The sequence below is a fragment of the Octopus bimaculoides genome, chromosome 7, assembly GCF_001194135.2.
Source record: "Octopus bimaculoides isolate UCB-OBI-ISO-001 chromosome 7, ASM119413v2, whole genome shotgun sequence".
Taxonomy (NCBI): Eukaryota; Metazoa; Mollusca; class Cephalopoda; order Octopoda; family Octopodidae; genus Octopus; species Octopus bimaculoides.
Window position 1 is genome coordinate 3,951,207 of NC_068987.1, and position 17,955 is coordinate 3,969,161.

The window sequence follows — 17,955 nt, forward strand, 5'->3', positions numbered from 1 at the left end:
AAAATCCTTATTTTTCATCGACAATTTTAACAAAATCAATCAATAATATATTCTCCTTCGTTGTTCATGTCAATGTTCTACTAGCTTGCCAATTCCTTGATGGTAGAAATAAATGGCTCTTCTTCACTCAAAGAATTAATCAAGTTACATTTTTCGGCTCCATGCCATTATTGCAATGTGTTGGTGAGCAACTGCAAAAGGTGATAATCTGAATGTGCTTCATCAGGAGAATGTATCAGGTGCTATAGCTGGAGGGTGTGGTAGAACTTCCAAACTGACCTCCCGAATAACATTTTTAGTCAAATTATCAATGTTGGGGGGAGAGTATTGTTGTACTAAAGAAGCATGTTGTGTCATTTGTCAGGTCGTTTCAGCTGCATTGTACCTTACCTGTGAGAACATGGACCAATTCCCTGGTAGACTGGTGTAGATCTTTGAGGATGAGCTCATTCAATCAATCCTCAGCCAAACACAGTCAGTGAGGTCAAATTTCTCCTCTTTGGAACACGAAAACCATTTCTGTGCAATTCTTTCAGTAATAGCACCGTCTCCAGACAGAGCTCAGCTGTCTTGAGTAGCGTTGGAACCTTGATTGAAAGTGGAGAGAAAGGTGTTGAAAGTGTTCATTTTTTAACAACTTGCCACTCCATCGTCAAATGTCTGGAAAAAAAGTAAAATTTATTCAAATTTCAAAAACAATAAACAAAAGTTGTAGTGGAAGGAAGAATAGAGCTACAAAATATTTTTCATGCAAATTCAAATAGCATTGGAAACAAATTAACATTTATTTGACAACCCAATATATATACATATATATAACGAAAGAGTGGGGTGTATTTCCATGCAGGAAAAAATATAGGCAAATTTGTTGTTGAAAATGCCCATAAATTTGAAAAACTTGTTTAAAATTTATTTACATATAATATTGTTGAAACTAGTTTGGTGTATATGTAAATAAATTTATTTTAAACCATTACAAGTTTTTCAAATTTAGGTGCATTTTCAACAAAAAATTTGCATATATATATATATATATATAACATACTGTTTGGAAAATATAAACATACTTGCTATTCAGCCTTTAACTATCATAAAAATGTATTAATGACATTATATATTGGTTCACTAAGTTATTTCCTTTGGCTATTTTTTTTCTCTTTTGTCAATTATGTGAATTATAGCAAGTAGTTAAAATGTGTCTATGGCTACACTTTTTGACGATAACCTAATAAGACCAAGACATGTCTGTCGTTGACACTGCCTACCAACATAGATCATATTTTCTCCAAACCATAAATGAATTAATTAACTTTCTGTGAAGTTAATTTCTTCGTAAGTTATCAACTCTCAAAGAAGAGGTGAAAACTGTTGCAAGGTATTTTTTCTGATGTTTACATTCATGGTTCTGTCCACCTGTATCCAATCACATTTTTCTTTTCATGTGGGCATGATTGGAAACTTCGCTTTTGCAGCTTAGTACAGTCCCCTTCTCTGCCAGGCATAGACTGGACCTCTTATTGACGTAAAGCTTGCACCTCTCCAGCACTCTCCATTTGATGATGTAATCCATGGTACTTTCCTTCAATGACCATACATATTTAGCTGGGGCTGTGACATCTCAACTCCCCTGTCTATTAAAGATGGACTTATCCTGAAGGGAGATACTGTTGTGCCCTCATATTTCTGCATGTTTGATTGCCCATTGGTGTCCTTCGTGAAAGATAACAATTAAACTAGCAGTAATTGTAAGCAACTCTCAAAAGACTAAAAAAGACAAAAATTCAAGAAATCAATTTTTTTTGTTTACAAAATTGAATTTATATGCTTAGTGGAAAATTTGATTGTTGTTAACAGGCAAGGTGACTGGTATGGACATTTTTTGGTCTTAGAAGTCCCGGTTCAGCTGATTTGGAAATGAAAAAGAAACCATAAATCCTTGCTCAATGATATTTGGTAACAGAAATATCTCTGAAAAGACTTCCGTCTTGAAAATGAAAATATATCTTAACTGAAATTCAGATGAAAGAAATTAAATGTCTGAGATAAATAGTGATAACAAAGCTGTGTAAACTAACAACATGAACAAATGCCTCATATTTCTGGAGGTACACAGTATCAGCATAAATATAAAATGTCAGTAATAACATGCTCTCTGAGATGAGTTTGTAGATTCTACAAAAAGATACAAAATTAACCCTTTAGCATTCACGTTATTCTGTCCAAAGTAATGCTTATTTATTCCCAATGTTTTCAAGTGATCCTGCATCACCTTGTAGCTTTGAGATTTTCAACAATGTTATTGTTTTCTTCTTTGAACGACATTGTAAAGTAAATTATGTACATTTGATGAATATTTGTCCTCATTTTGTTTGTTGTTAACATTTCGGCTGATATACCCTCCAGCCTTCACCAGGTGTCTTGGGGAAATTTCGAACCTGGGTTCTCATTCCTAATGTATTTTTCGATATTATTATTATTATTAGTATTCAGGTCACTGCCTGGAATCCCACGCTCTTAACCACTACGCCATATGACTTCAGTGAAGATATAGAGAAACTACATCAAAAGCCCACAGGCATATGGCATAGTGGTTAAGAGTGCGGGCTACTAACCTCAAGATTCTGAGTTCGATTCCAGGCAGTGACCTGAATACTAATAATAATAAAAAATACCTTAGGAATGAGAACCCAGGTTTGAAATTTCCCCAAGACACCTGATGAAAGCTAGAGGGTATACCAGCTGAAATGTTGTGTCAACAACAAACAAGATGAGGACAAATATTCGTCAAATGTAAATAATGTACATAATTCTTCATCTCTTAAATATAGAGCTGTATTGTAAAGCAGATTGGAAAAGCTAGATCCAGTCAGATTGAACATAAAAAGTCCAGATATGGCCAGTTGAAATGCTAAAGGATTAAACAAAACGATGAAAAGTACTAAGTCAAAGAAATTAATCTCGTCAAAACAAAACAATACTCAGCCATGTTAGACAGATTAAGGTTCATGGCAGTTACAACAACAAATTCACCTTTAAAGATACAATGGATACAGCACCCAATAAAAGCCAACCAACCACAGACATTGTGTATTACATGATCCAAATGCACTGCACCTTACTTACAGATCACTTGTGTTGTTTATAAGATTTTCTTTTCAGCCATTTGACTTTTTTTATCATCCAAAGGGATTTTTTAAACCCAACATTTTTTTACATGCTATTATTTATAGCTTTATCTACTTCGAGTTGCACCATTAAAACAATTTATAGAACACTTTGTATTATACTGATTTACAATTAATAGTAAGAATATGTTACAAAATCACCGGAATTAAAAACCTCCTCCCTCAATGAACAGACAAGGTTGAAAAAAACCCCATCTAAATCGCATTTTACTGTCAGGAGGGCCATATTTGAAAATATCATGGTTAAACTATGTCTGAAAATAAGAGGTGATGGTCTTTACTGGAATGCCTTTGGTCATATGTTTGATTAATCAGACTCAAACGGAAACAACACTCTTCCAATCAATAAGGAACATAAAAGTTGTAAACCTCATGATGCCAACTGTTATACTGGGCATACATGTATTACACTTTCCCAACAACTGACCATGCATTTATAACAAGGTAACAAGGAACCTTTGTAACACTTTGCATTTATCCCTATAAACAGTCCACCAATAGTCAACAATGATTGTCCTTATGAAACGAGAGTCATATCTTAAATATGAGAAGGGATCTCCTTCACTACAATGCTTCTGCAGGTTTCACAACCTCCAGTCACATCTTTGAGCTGGCCTTGCTCACCCAGCAATCTTTTTCACTGAATCTACCATCATCACAAATTGTACTGTCCAGATAAGTGGCTTGCTTCAAGCAGTTCCTGCCCTTCAATAACAAGGGGCTCGGGTTTATTCCACTTGGTATGAGTCAATACTTGATTGATAAAGAACTTTACTCTTCACTGTCAATCTCTGCATGTCCTCTGTTCTGTGGAAGATAATATATATACGGATATACTTTTCTACTCTAGGCACAAGGCCTGAAATTTTGGGGGAAGGGACCAGTTGATTAGAACAACCACAGTACACAACTGGTACTTAATTTATCAACCCCAAAAATGATGAAAGGAAAAAAAAATTGACCTTGGCGAAATTTGAACTCAGAACGTAAAGACAGATGAAATACTGTTAAGTATTTCGCCCGGCGTGCTAACGTTTCTGCCAGCTCACCACCTTCATAAGAATATATATATATATATATATATACGAATATCCACACACACAGAGTAATGTATATTTTATGAGAAGTTAAAGCTTCTAGAGTTGTTACTCTGAGTTACATGTCTGCTGATTATTCAAACAATTGAAGAAAGGAAGCAGTATGACAATATATAAGCAAAGATATTTATAAATATAGCAATATAAATGGTCAAGATTTGATTGATTTCCGAAAGCCATTAGAAAATGTATCAGCTGATATATGGACATGGTAGATTCATGTATTTCCATGCAAAAACACTTTATATTTTCATGTCTTCACTATTAGGTGTGTAAAACACACTAAAGTCCTATAACGGACCATCAATTTTATAACTGTTAATATTATCATTAACCCCAAGTATATAGTGAGGGGGTAAAGTGTGTTTCTGCCTCGCTGAATGTATGCATATGTTGCAATAATCTTTTTTAAAGGAATTATCAAAAACAAACTTAACTCATTGTGAAACTCAGAATAATGGTTCACAGAACAGCTTCAGGTATTTTTTATGTGGTGGTCAGTACAGAGCTTTTCAAATTGCTAGAAACAGCAGCCAAATCTCCACCAAATCACACACGCTATATACACATACATATATGCAAACACGTGTGTGTGCGCCTACCTTGAATAAAATAGATCAATAACAACATTTTCCTTTTATGGCAAAATATGCACCTAATTCAATAAAATTAAGGTTACTCGGATTACTATGCATAAAATTGCAAAATATTTTATTTTTTGGTAGATCAGGTAGGCAGAATTCGTCCCTGCTTTTCATCTCAGTATCTAAGCTACACATAGAACTGCTGTAGTACACGTGCCGCGTACACTCCTACAACATTTTCTTTACGTGCTATAAAGGCAGATGTAAATCTGCCTACAACTCCGTCATGCACCTGTGTCTCACTTATTTTTTGGTGTTTTATTACATAAAGGTTACCAATTGCCTACCTTGAGTAATTACTGACGGCACATGGCTGATATATATATATATATATATATATATATATATATATATATGCCACTGGCTTACAACATGTTGGTAATTGAGTGGTTTAATAATCTAGAAGATACACAATATTGCAGATTCACTCAGTTTGATGTAATGTTTTATTCCCTCAACACAAGACCTATGCTCTATAAATTTAACATCTGGTCATTCATTTTCTAATATTAATGATTCCTACAGTTCTATATTTAAGAGATGAGGAATTATGTACATTATTTACATTTGATGGATATTTTGTCCTCATCTTGTTTGTTGTTAACACAACGTTTCGGCTGATATACCTTCCAGCCTTCATCAGGTGTCTTGGGGGAAATTTCGAACCTGGGTTCTCTTTCCTAAGGTATTTTTCGATATTATTAGTATTCAGGTCACTGCCTGGAATCGAATTTGGAATCATGGGGTTAGTAGCCCAAGCTCTTAACCACTACGTCATATAATATCGAAAAATACCTTAGGAATGAGAACCCAGATTTGAAATTTCCCCAAGACACCTGATGAAGGCTGGAGGGTATATCAGCCGAAACGTTGTGTTGACAACAAACAAGATGAGGACAAATATCCGTCAAATGTAAATGATTCCTGAATTAATATTATAATGAATGCTCAGAAGTCATTAGCTTTCCATTATGATTTGTTTCAGTATAAACACAATGGTGGAAAGCTTTCTGGTGTTGCTTATGGCTAGTTACAATGGAACAGAGGTCTGTGAGAGAGATGGACATATTTATTAGACTCACTTTAACATTTCCTCTCATTTAGAATTAGAGGCTGTGGTCTAATCTTTACCGGTTTCTATAATAGATCAACATCAGATCAATTCGGAAGTATCTTCATAAAAAGCATTCGAGAATTTAATCTAAAAATACTGTCATTTTGTTAATTTCCAAGATTTCACTCAGGGTCTTAAAAACTAATCAGCGTTATTAGCAAATGGATTTCCAGCACCACATTTGATGAAGAATCCTTCAATAGAGCTCTTCTTATTACAAAAGTGTTTTAACAGGGAGTGGTTTTAAAGATACAATACAGTATATGCAAAACACCAATAGAATCTACACAAATACAAGGAAAGGGGAAAATATTTGGTTTGACCCACCCAAGTAGCCTGATGCCATTTCTCATAATTGTCATGAGCTTCTGAGAAAAGATTAACTACAATGGCTCTGAAAATCTTGCTTTTTAACATCAAAGATCAATAGAAGACATCACAAACACTGGTAGGTCTCAACTTTGATCTCTCGGCATTTGTAGAATCACTATTTCTTGCTCCTTCAACAAAAAGTGCCATGATAAAAGATTGGTATTTCACACCAAAGTCACTTCACCTCACTTTATCTGAAGATACAGAAGGGAATTACACCAGTTTTACAGCTAATATATTCAAAAGCTGGTATACACAACATATTCTCTTTCCGGCACACAGAATACAAGAGAGCTATGTCATGGATTGAAATATTTCTAAAGCTCGAGAAACAAAAAACAAAAAGTATCTTAACATATTGGTTAAGTTATTGAAAGCACGATCTTATATACCAATGGATCCAAGAGATGTCACCTCTAATGAGAAAAGAAATTTAACATCCAAAGAAAGAACTGTGTACAACTATTAAACAAAACATCTGAATTAGTCTCAAATTATCAATATATGAGAATGAATGCTTTTGAGACATTTACAAATGAGTTTTAAGCATCTGGATCTATATACAATCCTCAAAGGTTTCACAAACATAAAAATATTTTACAAAAAAAAAACCCCATCTCATTAAGCCTATCACCTCTAACAGACATATTCCTGGTCACATTCACCCTGAGTATTTTTTAAAATTATTTTTAATTTTCACATTATTTTTGTTTCTTCATTCCTTTTTCTTATTATTTGAATTGTCTTTGATATATTTTCATATTACACACACACACACACACACTTATCGTAGTTGATGGCACTAAAAGATTCATGGTCAATTAGACGCACCTCAATTTCAAACCTGGATTATCATTCCTAACGTATTTTTTGATATTATAATTATTATTAAACCAGAATTATTATTATTATTATTCAGGTCACTGCCTGGAATCAAACTCGGAATCTTAGGGTTAGTAGCCTGTGCTCTTAACCACTACACCATATGCCCATGGGCGTAGTGGTTAAGAGCGCAGGCTACTAACCCCAAGATTCCAAGTTCAATTCCAGGCAGTGACCTGAATAATAATAATATCGAAAAATACCTTAGGAATGAGAACCCAGGTTGGAAATTTTCCCAAGACATCTGAAGAAAGCTGGAGGGTATATCAGCCGAAACGTGTTAACCACAAAGATGAGGACAAATATCCATCAAATGTAAATAATGTAAATAATTCCTCATCTCTTAAATATAGAACTATATTATCAACAATACACACACACACAATACATCTTAAATTTCTGTAGTTAGATATTGTTTAATATTATATTTATTTCATTATATATTTTTGTTATTGTACCCCACTTTTTTTTTATAATGCTCTTTATTTTTATTATATAATATATATATATACCCCTGTATATTTTCTTATATTGTTTCTTTTTCCATTTTATATGTGTATTATGTATATTAATGTATATTTTCTTTTTTTTTACTTTATGCATAATATATATGTACTGTATAGATCACCACATACATATTTAAAAATATATACATACACACACACATATCACATTTTTATATTTTATTTTGTACATATTTTATTATATGATGTATACTGCACAATTTATGTTGCATATATTATATTTTATAATTGTTCATTTTATACTGCACATTTTTTGTTGTATTTGTTATTAAATATTTTATTACATTTTGTAATATGTATTTTTCATTTGTTATATTCTTTTGCTATACATTTGTCCATACACGCGTATGTATGTATTACACAAAGTATAATTATATTTCAATCTGTTATATTCATTCTATAGCATGGTATTGATGTACACACCATGTACATATGTTTGTGTAGAATGTGTGTATGTGTGCATAAAAGTGTGTTTAGGGGGTTGTGTTTGTGTGTATGCTTCTATGGGTATATGCTTGTGTGTGTGTTATGTATGTATATGTGTGTGTATATCATCATCATCGTTTAACGTCCGCTTTCCATGGGTTGGACAATTTGACTGGGGACTTGCAAACCAGATAGCTACACCAGACTCCAATCTGATCTGGCAGAGTTTCTACAGCTGGATGACCTTCCTAATGCCAACCACTCTGAGAGTGTAGTGGGTGCTTTATACACACACGAGTTTCTTGGTGACCACACTGGTGCCACATAAAAAGCACCAAATACACTCTGCAAAATGGTTGGCATTAGGAAGGGGATCCAGGTGTAGAAACCATACCAAAGCAGACAATAGAGCTTGAAGTAGTCAGCTCTTGCCAAATTATCCAATCCATGCTTGCATGGCAAAATGGACATTAAATGAGGATGATGAAGATGATGATGGTGCAGCATTTTATATATCTTATTCAACATGGATATACAGTAGAAAGCCAGAAAACTGGTGTTGGTCTCGAGAAAACATCTCGTATAGACCTAAAATGCATAGAAATATATGAGTAGAAAAAGCATCCAACATTGGTAGTAGGACTTCTGAGTCTAGATTTCTACTCAAGGAAGCAGAAATCTGGGTTTAGCAGTTTCACTGCTGTTGCTGGATGATTTAAAAGTTCACAAATTGTTGCTTCAAATTTTACTTTCCCAATCTGTGAACAAAAAAAGAAAAAAGAAAAAAAAGATTTCTTTTTTGTCCGAGGATTGAAAAACCTGAAAATCTTGGAGAAATGATTTGTGTAGTTTTCAACTGCCAATAAAGTTCTGTGAGAATGTGTGTGTGTGCCTGCCTTTGTTTTGACCATGTGATGGTTGTAAATGAGCATCATCATCATCATCATCACAAGCAATGTTGTTTGTTTCCAATATTCTGTAAAAACAGGTCTGATCATGGGGAAGTTACCTTGCTTGGAATCAGGTGAAGATTGGTAACCAGAAGGGAACTCAGCCAACCCATGCAAACATAGAAACATGATGGTGATGACAATATATATGAAACCGTGTCAAAGCAGACACAATAGCCTTGGGTAGTTTTCTACCTGGCTGGCTCCTGTCAGCCGTCCTACCCATGCATGCATGGAAGATGGACGTTAAACAATGATGATGATGATGACATCTATTTGTCATGCCGTACATGGACAATGCAACCTGATCATACAACAAACTACTTTGGGACCTTTGAATTTATTCAATTCAATTTATAGTCATTAATGAGTTACCATCACAAAGTATTATTAATGAAGACAAGCTGAAAATGGATATCAATGACTGTTTTATGTGACATATGTCAAATGTCTGAGTTACTTATAGTAAAAGCAAATTGGAATCAATATTACGTGTGGATACTTTTATCATTTCTCAAAATTTTCTGTTTGGAATGAAGAGATGTGGAGTGAGAGAGAGGGGGGATGTCTGTGTGCGCACGCGTGTGTGTGTGCATGCATGCAAGAAATCGAGAGAAAGAGAGCGAGCACGAGAGACAGAGGTACGGGCTGAGGGAAGAAGAATAAAGTGTGAGACAAGGATGAGGAAGACGAAAGAAAAATGAGGAGTTTTTTTTGGTCTTGTTTATATTACAAGTACTATTGTTATTATCATCATCATTATTTTTAAAGATTACATGTATTTCTTAATATTTGACATGCTTCGGAGGTCAGGCAAAATTTATTCTTCATAACACCCCCTCCCCCATTCCCATTTAACTTAAATGGTTTGCAAATGTGTCTCAGTAAGTGAAAATATTTCAAGTAAAAGACCCTCTAATAGTATGTAAATTTAAGATCACAATCTTATTCATTCTGAAATTAGATTTGTTTCAACATTCTGTACATCAGAACAGAAAACCAGTCTAATACACATGCCATTGGCCTAGTTTCCAATTTAGGACCCAAGAATCTGACAGACATAATTACAAAATATTAAAAGTATTATAACTCATTAATGTGCACTTTTCACACTTGATGAGTTTCTGTGGTTGCTATTCGTATTTTTCTCTACTGTTGTTCAAAATTTCATGTAGTTGCCATGCAGTGGTCACAAAAACAAAAACTAGAGCAATTTTAGATGTCTGCATCCCGGCCTACATATATATAAATATATATATCATGATTAAATATGTGTGTGTGCGTGTGTGTATGTTTGTATGTACGTATCCTCTGCTTTTTCAGAACCATCATCACAAGGAAATGCCCGTTGACTGGCCATCGAAGGAAGAATGTGATGTTTATGTTCAAAAGTTTCCTGATCCTCAAAACATGTCAACTGTTTACCTGTCCCCAGAAAACAAAGGATTTGAGTAAGTAGAAAGTTATTTCATTCATCTTTCATTCGTTCTTTTACTTGTTGCAGTCATTAGGCTGCGGCCATACTGGGGCATCGCCTTCAAGGAGTTTTAATCACACAAATCGACCCCAAGACTTATTTCCTTCTTAAGCCTGGTATTTATTCTGTCAGTCTCTTTTAGTGAAACCACTAAGTTATGGGGGACATAAATACACCAACACTGGTTGTCAAGCAGTGGTTGGAGAGTGGGGGACAAACACAGACAAAACACACACACACACACACGTATATAAGTCTGGTAGTTATGTTGGTCTCTTTTGCCAACCTCTAAGTTATGAAATAACAGGGATGCAAACAAACCAATACAGGTTGTCGTGGTATATAAAGGAACGAACACAAACGCACATGATAGGCTGCCACACAGTTTCTATCTAGCAAATTTACTCACAGGGCAGTGTTCAGCAGCAGGTGCCATGCAGTGGAAATGAACCTGGGACCAAGTAGTAGCAAAGTGAGCACCTATTCGAAATAAAAACATTTTTTTTCGTATAATCATATACATATTGCTTACACAGAAGTTGTCAATATATGCATGTTATCAATATACATATATAGACATGGTGGGGGCAAGAAGCTTGCTTCCCAACCACATAGTCCTGGGTTCAGTTCCATTGCATGGCACCTTGGGCAAGTGTCTCCTACTGAAGCATCAGGCCAACCAAAGAGTTGTGAGTAGATTTGGTAGACAAGACTTAAAGAAGCCCATTCTGTGTATGTTTGTCCCTTGACAACCAGTGTTGGTGTGTTTACATCCCTCTAACAGTGGTTTGGCGAAACAAACCAGTAGAATAAGCACCAGGCTTGAAAAAATGCAAAAGTACTGTTCGACTAAAATTCATCAAAGCAGTGCTGCAGCATGGCCACAGTCTAGTGACAGAAGCAAATGAAAGCTAAAAGGTGTATATATATATATAAATATATATATACACACACGTATGGCTGATGTGGTGGTAGTTGTCAATAATCTCACCTGTCTTTATTGTTTTATATTTTCTCCTTCCAGAGTCCGTGCTTTACTTTCGGAAGCTCAGAGTCTTTATGCTGGAGATGAACATCCCCTGCCATGGTATCCACCCATTTGTACCCCACTTTTGGATATCACTGATGGTAGTGTTCTCACTTATGATCACATCCGGTCTGTGGCTGACCGGGCTAACTTTGCCCTGAAGTTTCCTGAGCCAGCCATGAGACAGGTAAGTTCTGTAACTAACGGATACTAACTATACACACACACATGGCTGTGTGGTTTCAGGTAGTCCCATTGCATGGTACCTTGGGCAAGGGTCTTCTATCACAGCCTTAAGCTGACCAAAAACTTCTGAATTGATTTCGGGATACAGAAACTGAAAGAAGCTCATCATGTGTGTGTGTGTGTATGTGTAGGTATCTTCTGGTTTTGACATCATGTAATATTTGTGAATGAGAGTCATACAAGCAGTGTTATTTGCTTCCAGTCGTCCATGAAAACATGTCTGGTCCTGGGGAAGCATTTTCTTGGTTGCAAACAAATGAGGGTTGGCGACAGGAAGAGCATCCAGCCATAATGAATATGCCTCAATAAATTCCATGTATCCCATTCAGAGAAGTGAGGCTGCAGTAGCATTTTCTATCTTTCACTTGTTTCAGTCACTGGACTGTAGCCATGCTAGGACACTGGACACTGCCCTTCAAATCGAACAGATCAACCCCAGTACTTATTTGTAAATCTGGTACTTATCCTGCCAGTCTCTTTTGCCAAACTGCTAAGTTACAGGGATGTAAACAAGCCAACACCTGTTATGCAGTGATGAGGACAAACAGATGCAAAAACACACACAACAGGTTTCCATACAGTTTCTATCTACCAAATTCACTCACAAGGCAATGGCTGGCCCAAGGCTCTTGTAGAAGACACCTGCCCAAGTTGCTACACAGTGGGACTGAACCAAAAACTACATGGTTGCAAAGTGAGATTTTTTAACCACCTAGCCATGCCTGCACTTATTATGGTTACTTTTCCTTGATTACATGTTCGTTAGCATATCTACTTCACCCCCTCCCTCTCCGACCCCATTCTTATAACAACAAAAGAATCATAACAGTCCAACCCTGTATATTTTATATATTTTCAAAGGTGCAGAGGAAGGTTGTTTGGTGAACTGTGTTGTTTGTTGTGTATTTCTTGCAGATTCTCCTGGACCACGTAAACAACGGAATTGTCACCAAAGAAGAGGTTGGACAGAGGATCCTTACTGCTTTAAAACAGGTGAGTAAGGGTGACCACTTTCTTTAAAGTAATCCTAACAAAAAAAAAATAAAATAAAAATCTCAGCAGACATCACTAAAGAAGAAAGCCACAAAGCTCAGAATCGTCAGAGCTATGGACAAAATGCTTTGTGGTTTGTCTTCTGGCTTTTTATGCTCTGAATTCACTTCCCACCATCGTCAAACTTTGCCTTTCATTCTTTTGTAGTCAGTAACATCATGTACTAATTTTAATATTAGTTCAACGAATCGACTAACCTGCTTCCCTCAAAATTGCTGGTTTTGTGCCTTAATAAAGGGACCATTATGTGGAGCATGACTCATATTCAAATATTACGGCTTATAAAAATCACAGTAATTTGAGCAACGACTATGATCTAACTGGTGATAACGAGGACGTTAGTGTTAATTCTAGACAGTCTTATAAAACAGATTTGTCCTTTAATTTTCTATTTATTTCCTTCATAATTATAAACCTAACTATTTGTCTATTTTAGAGTATTAGTCCAAATTGGATTCTTTTCAACCTAGCTGGACTCTATTGGAGAATATTGGGCAATGCTTTCTATGGAATTGAATGTATAAGACGGGCCCTGTACACAGTTCCTGAACTCTACCGAGATGTCCCTCTCATCAATCTTGGCAGCATTCTATATAGAGTTGGTCGCTATGATGATGCAATTGTTGTCATAAAAGATGCTCTTATGATTAACAGTGTAGAGGTAAGAAAGAATTCAATGTTTTTGTTTATTTTGTTTGGCGTTATTTGTTTTCTTTTTCCTCTTCAATCTTGAATCAGAGAATCTCTCTTCAATCATCATCATCATTTAATGTCCCCTTTTCTATGCTGGTGTGAGTTGGATGGCTTGACAGGACCTGATGAACACCAGAGGGCTGTACCAAATCCCAGCATCTGCTTTTGCAGCTGCATGGCCTTCTTAATGCCAACCACTTCACACAAAGTGTACTGGGTGCATTTTCCATAGCACCAGCACCTGGTGAGATCACCAAATATACACATGACAAGGCCCCTCGACTGGGTGGGGTAGAGTATTGAGGGCTGTGAAAACATGATAGAGGTGTAGGAGCAGGTATCTTGCTAAAGAGGTGAACACATGGCTTCAAACAGTTCAACATAACTTTCAAGAGCTACAGTGTCTCAGTTTCTTCGTGTATTTAGTGTTTAGGACATAAATTATTATACAATGAAAATATTGTTTCCTATCTTTAGTCCAGATATTTAATTCTTCAATTCTCCAGGAAATATTTCTAAGGGTGTTGTTGACCTCTTATGAACAGTAGTGCAGCTCTTTCTCTCCTTATTGCATCATCATCATTGAAGTTTTATGTAAAAAGCACCATAAAACTTTTTACATGCCAGTGCCAAGCAACCACTACACCTTATCTCAGTCCTGATAAGGTGGACAAAATGTTACAGTTTCTGCCATTTGACCTTCAACATCGACTTTGGTTTTGCTCTTATCTGTAGCAAAACTGGCTTTGATATGGTCAAAGAAAATCGTTGAAGTTGATAGTCCAGCAGGTCGTAATCCAATGATTGGATTCAGAAAAAAAGAGTAACAGGTAAAAACTAACTTGATTTCCAGGCATGGATGAAGGAGTGGATAAGGGAGATGCTGTTGGAGTAGAACATCTTTTACTTGTTTCAGTCATTAGATTGTGACCTGCTGGGGCACCACTTTGAAGAATTTTAGTCAAATAAATTGATCCCAGTAGTTATTTTTAAGCCCGATACTTGTTCTATTGGTCTCTTTTGCCAAACCACTAAGATGCAAGATGTAAACATACCAACACTGGTTATCAAGTGTTGGTGAGAGAACACACACACATATATATACAACAGGCTTCTTTCAGTTTCCATCTATCAAATCTACTCACATGGCTTTAGTTGACCCGAGTCTGTTATAGAAGACTGTTGTCCAAGGTGCCATACAGTGGGACTGAACCTGGAATCATGTTACTGGGAAGCAAACTTAACACACACATGAAAAAAAGAAAAGAAATTCTTTAAGTAGACTCCAAAAGCTTTAGAGTTTTATAGAATAAAGAAAGTCTAGATTTATAATAATTATGGGGTTTTTTTCCTCCCCAGTTTTGAATGCTTGGAATAATGTTAAACCTTTCTTTCCTTACCTTACTTTTTGTCTGTTTATTTCCAGCCTTTGACCAACTATTTTTTGGGCAATTTACTTGTTGCCACCCAAAACTATACAGGTGCTGTGTGGCATTACGAACAAGCTCTTGTAGAACCATACGGTCTGAAAGAAGCTTACAGTGCACTGCGGGCAGTGAAATGTCAACAGAAGTTTCACAAACCGGCGCAGAGTGAGGCCTCGCACCATCTGAGTGATACAAATGGCATGACCGATTCTTCCACCACAAGTCCCAATTGTCAACAGAAAATAATGTATTCTACCAACATTCCTCAAGGAGAGAGCAGGGTCATATGTCAAACTGTAAGGCAACCAAAAAAACCCTTTGTTGTTTTTTTGTTATTTTCTTACATTTTCTTTTGATTTCTGATATGTTATTGAACTGGTATGATAAACGACTTTATGTGATTGGATAAACTATATCACTACTGGTTGTTGGTTCATAAATTTTGAGCTTTAATGTGTGCGTTTGTGGGAGTGAATTCCTTCCTACTTCCCCCTCATCTTCATGTTTGCTGATTGTAAACAAAAGCATCAGTTATTGTAGTGATTGTGTCCTTTGCTTTGCAGTCGACCACATGGACATGTTGCGTGGTCTCAGTAAACAAAAGATTCATTCATAGTGTTATTTGTTTGTGTAACCATATCTGGGCTGTTTATTGTTCAGTAAACTGGGTGGGAGGGGGAGAATTATTACCTTGTTTTGAAACAGGTATGGGTTGACCATCAGTGTAGTCTTGTCTGATCCTTGCATGTGGCAAAGTGGTATGAGAGCCACTATAAAGTCAGAGTCAGTCAGTCGTAGTAGAGTCGTTGTACGAGTTTCTCAGTTGGAGTCAGTGTCAGTTACGTGATACATACGAGTTTGAGTTACCGTCAAGGTAGACGTTTCAAAGTCATTGTCTTGTGGAGCCATCAGCGATAGCACGATACATGAGCCAGAGATAAGACGTGGAATACTGACACAATATAATAGTGGTGACAACAACATACAAGTGGATGAGGATCTACATTATGAGAGCAAGCATGGACCAGACAAAAATGAAAACCATGATGCTGCTGATGTATGTATCCAGGATTACAACATTCTAAGTGCAGAAATAAACACAGAGAGAGAGAGAGAGAGAAAGAAAGAGAGCCGAGCAAGAAAGAGTGACATTACAATTTTCTAACTGAGCATGATGGACATCAACACTTTCCACTCTCCTCAGACACATAAATAGAAATATGCCTACACACAAACACAGAGTGATTGGGGGGGACTAGAGAAGCATTAAAACGTCTGATGTCAAATGAGTCAGAGCCGAATCAATGATGCCAAACGTCTCGTACTTTATCATGGAGTACCAGAGTCACTGGAAGTGGATGTATGTTGTCTGATTAAATGTCGAATTAAACCCTATGCTGACATCTAATCAATAAATAGTAAATAAATTTTTTCAGATTGATTTTTATTTTTTAAATAAACTTTTTTTTTTTTTTTCTTATAGGAGAACGGAGCTGAAAAGTGTGTCATTGAAACACGAAGCCATTCCAAATCTTCCAACTGTGATGGTCATTGTACTCAAACCTGCACAATTATTCCTATCAAACTGGAATCTTGTGCTTCAGCCATGTCATCACAAGGAGGTCTTGGGGCTGCAGTAATGGCTGCTACAGAATGTAAGGGTCTCTTCCAGGACAACTCTCCTTATTTCTCTGTATCTGTCTTTCACACACACACACACACATTCTCAAATACAAATGTTGAAAGCCTGAAAGACATCTGAACAATAGCTGGACACCGTCATATAAAAACATGAGGAAGAAATGAATCTAAAAGAAGGACAGCCATACAAGTGGTCACACGACAAGATGAGATAGATGTACATAAGACTAACATATGGATGCACATGCATCTAAACAGCTAAATACACATGACTAACAGATAAGAACAGATGCAACTGAACAGATAGGTGCACATCTAACTAAGCACATGAAATTGAACAGATAGGTATACATACAACTAAACGGATATGCATACAATTAAACTGTTCAGTGCACATGTGATTGAATATATACAGATGCAACTGGACAGATAAGAAGCACATCTAACTGAACACACACGACTAGACAGAAGAAACTCAACACTGTTATAGGTATATATGCAACATATCTGTACAATGCAACTGAAATCAAATCCAGTTTGGCAAAACAGTGGACACACATGTAGTTGTTCAGGCAGACATATTGACTGTAATGTTGAGCAATTAGCAAGTTGGACAGAATGAGATAGACAAATGGAGGGAGGATGAAGGTATTTAGATTAAAGGGATTAAGTAATGCAGCTGTGCAGACAATTCCTTGAACTCTACTTTTATCCCTTTTGCAGTTAACAATGGTATTTGTGATCATGATGCCGATTGCCCAGGGAATAAAGACTCTTGTAAAGAGGAAAAATGTCATCAAATTAATGTTCAGGTAAGGTACTTGATTAGACTATAAAATCATTGAGGTGGAAAGAATGCCAGCCTGCTGCGATGGTTGGAGGGATTTGTAATATTACAATTACAGTGAGAGACTGTAATGAGTGGATTTGGTAGACAGGAACTGTATGGAAGCCTCTGTGTGTGTGTGTGTGCCTGTATTTATCCACCTCCACCTCTTGACCCCAAATGTTGGTTTGCTTACATTTCCATGACTTAGCAGTTCAACAAAACGAGGCCAATAGAATAAGTATCAGACATCAAAACAGAAATATAAATACTGAGTTGGTAAACAATCTGTTTGACTAAAATCCTTCAAGGCAGTGCTGTAGCATGGCCACAGCCCAATGACTAAAAGGAACAAAAAAAAAAAAAAAAAA

At 36.2% G+C, this 17,955-nt stretch overlaps 1 protein-coding gene across 1 annotated transcript in view; it reads left to right on the forward strand.

Annotated features, from left to right (window-relative positions):
* LOC106874125 (tetratricopeptide repeat protein 17) overlaps positions 1 to 17,852 on the forward strand; it is a 74,955-nt gene extending 57,103 nt beyond the window's left edge. The window contains exons 13-19 of the mRNA XM_052969112.1: positions 10,518 to 10,645; positions 11,696 to 11,885; positions 12,860 to 12,937; positions 13,434 to 13,658; positions 15,117 to 15,413; positions 16,601 to 16,772; positions 17,482 to 17,852. Of these exons, the coding sequence (XP_052825072.1) occupies positions 10,518 to 10,645; positions 11,696 to 11,885; positions 12,860 to 12,937; positions 13,434 to 13,658; positions 15,117 to 15,413; positions 16,601 to 16,772; positions 17,482 to 17,594 (1,203 nt within the window). The 3' untranslated portion in view covers positions 17,595 to 17,852. The remainder of the gene's footprint in view (positions 1 to 10,517; positions 10,646 to 11,695; positions 11,886 to 12,859; positions 12,938 to 13,433; positions 13,659 to 15,116; positions 15,414 to 16,600; positions 16,773 to 17,481) is intronic.
* Positions 17,853 to 17,955: the final 103 nt, after the last annotated feature.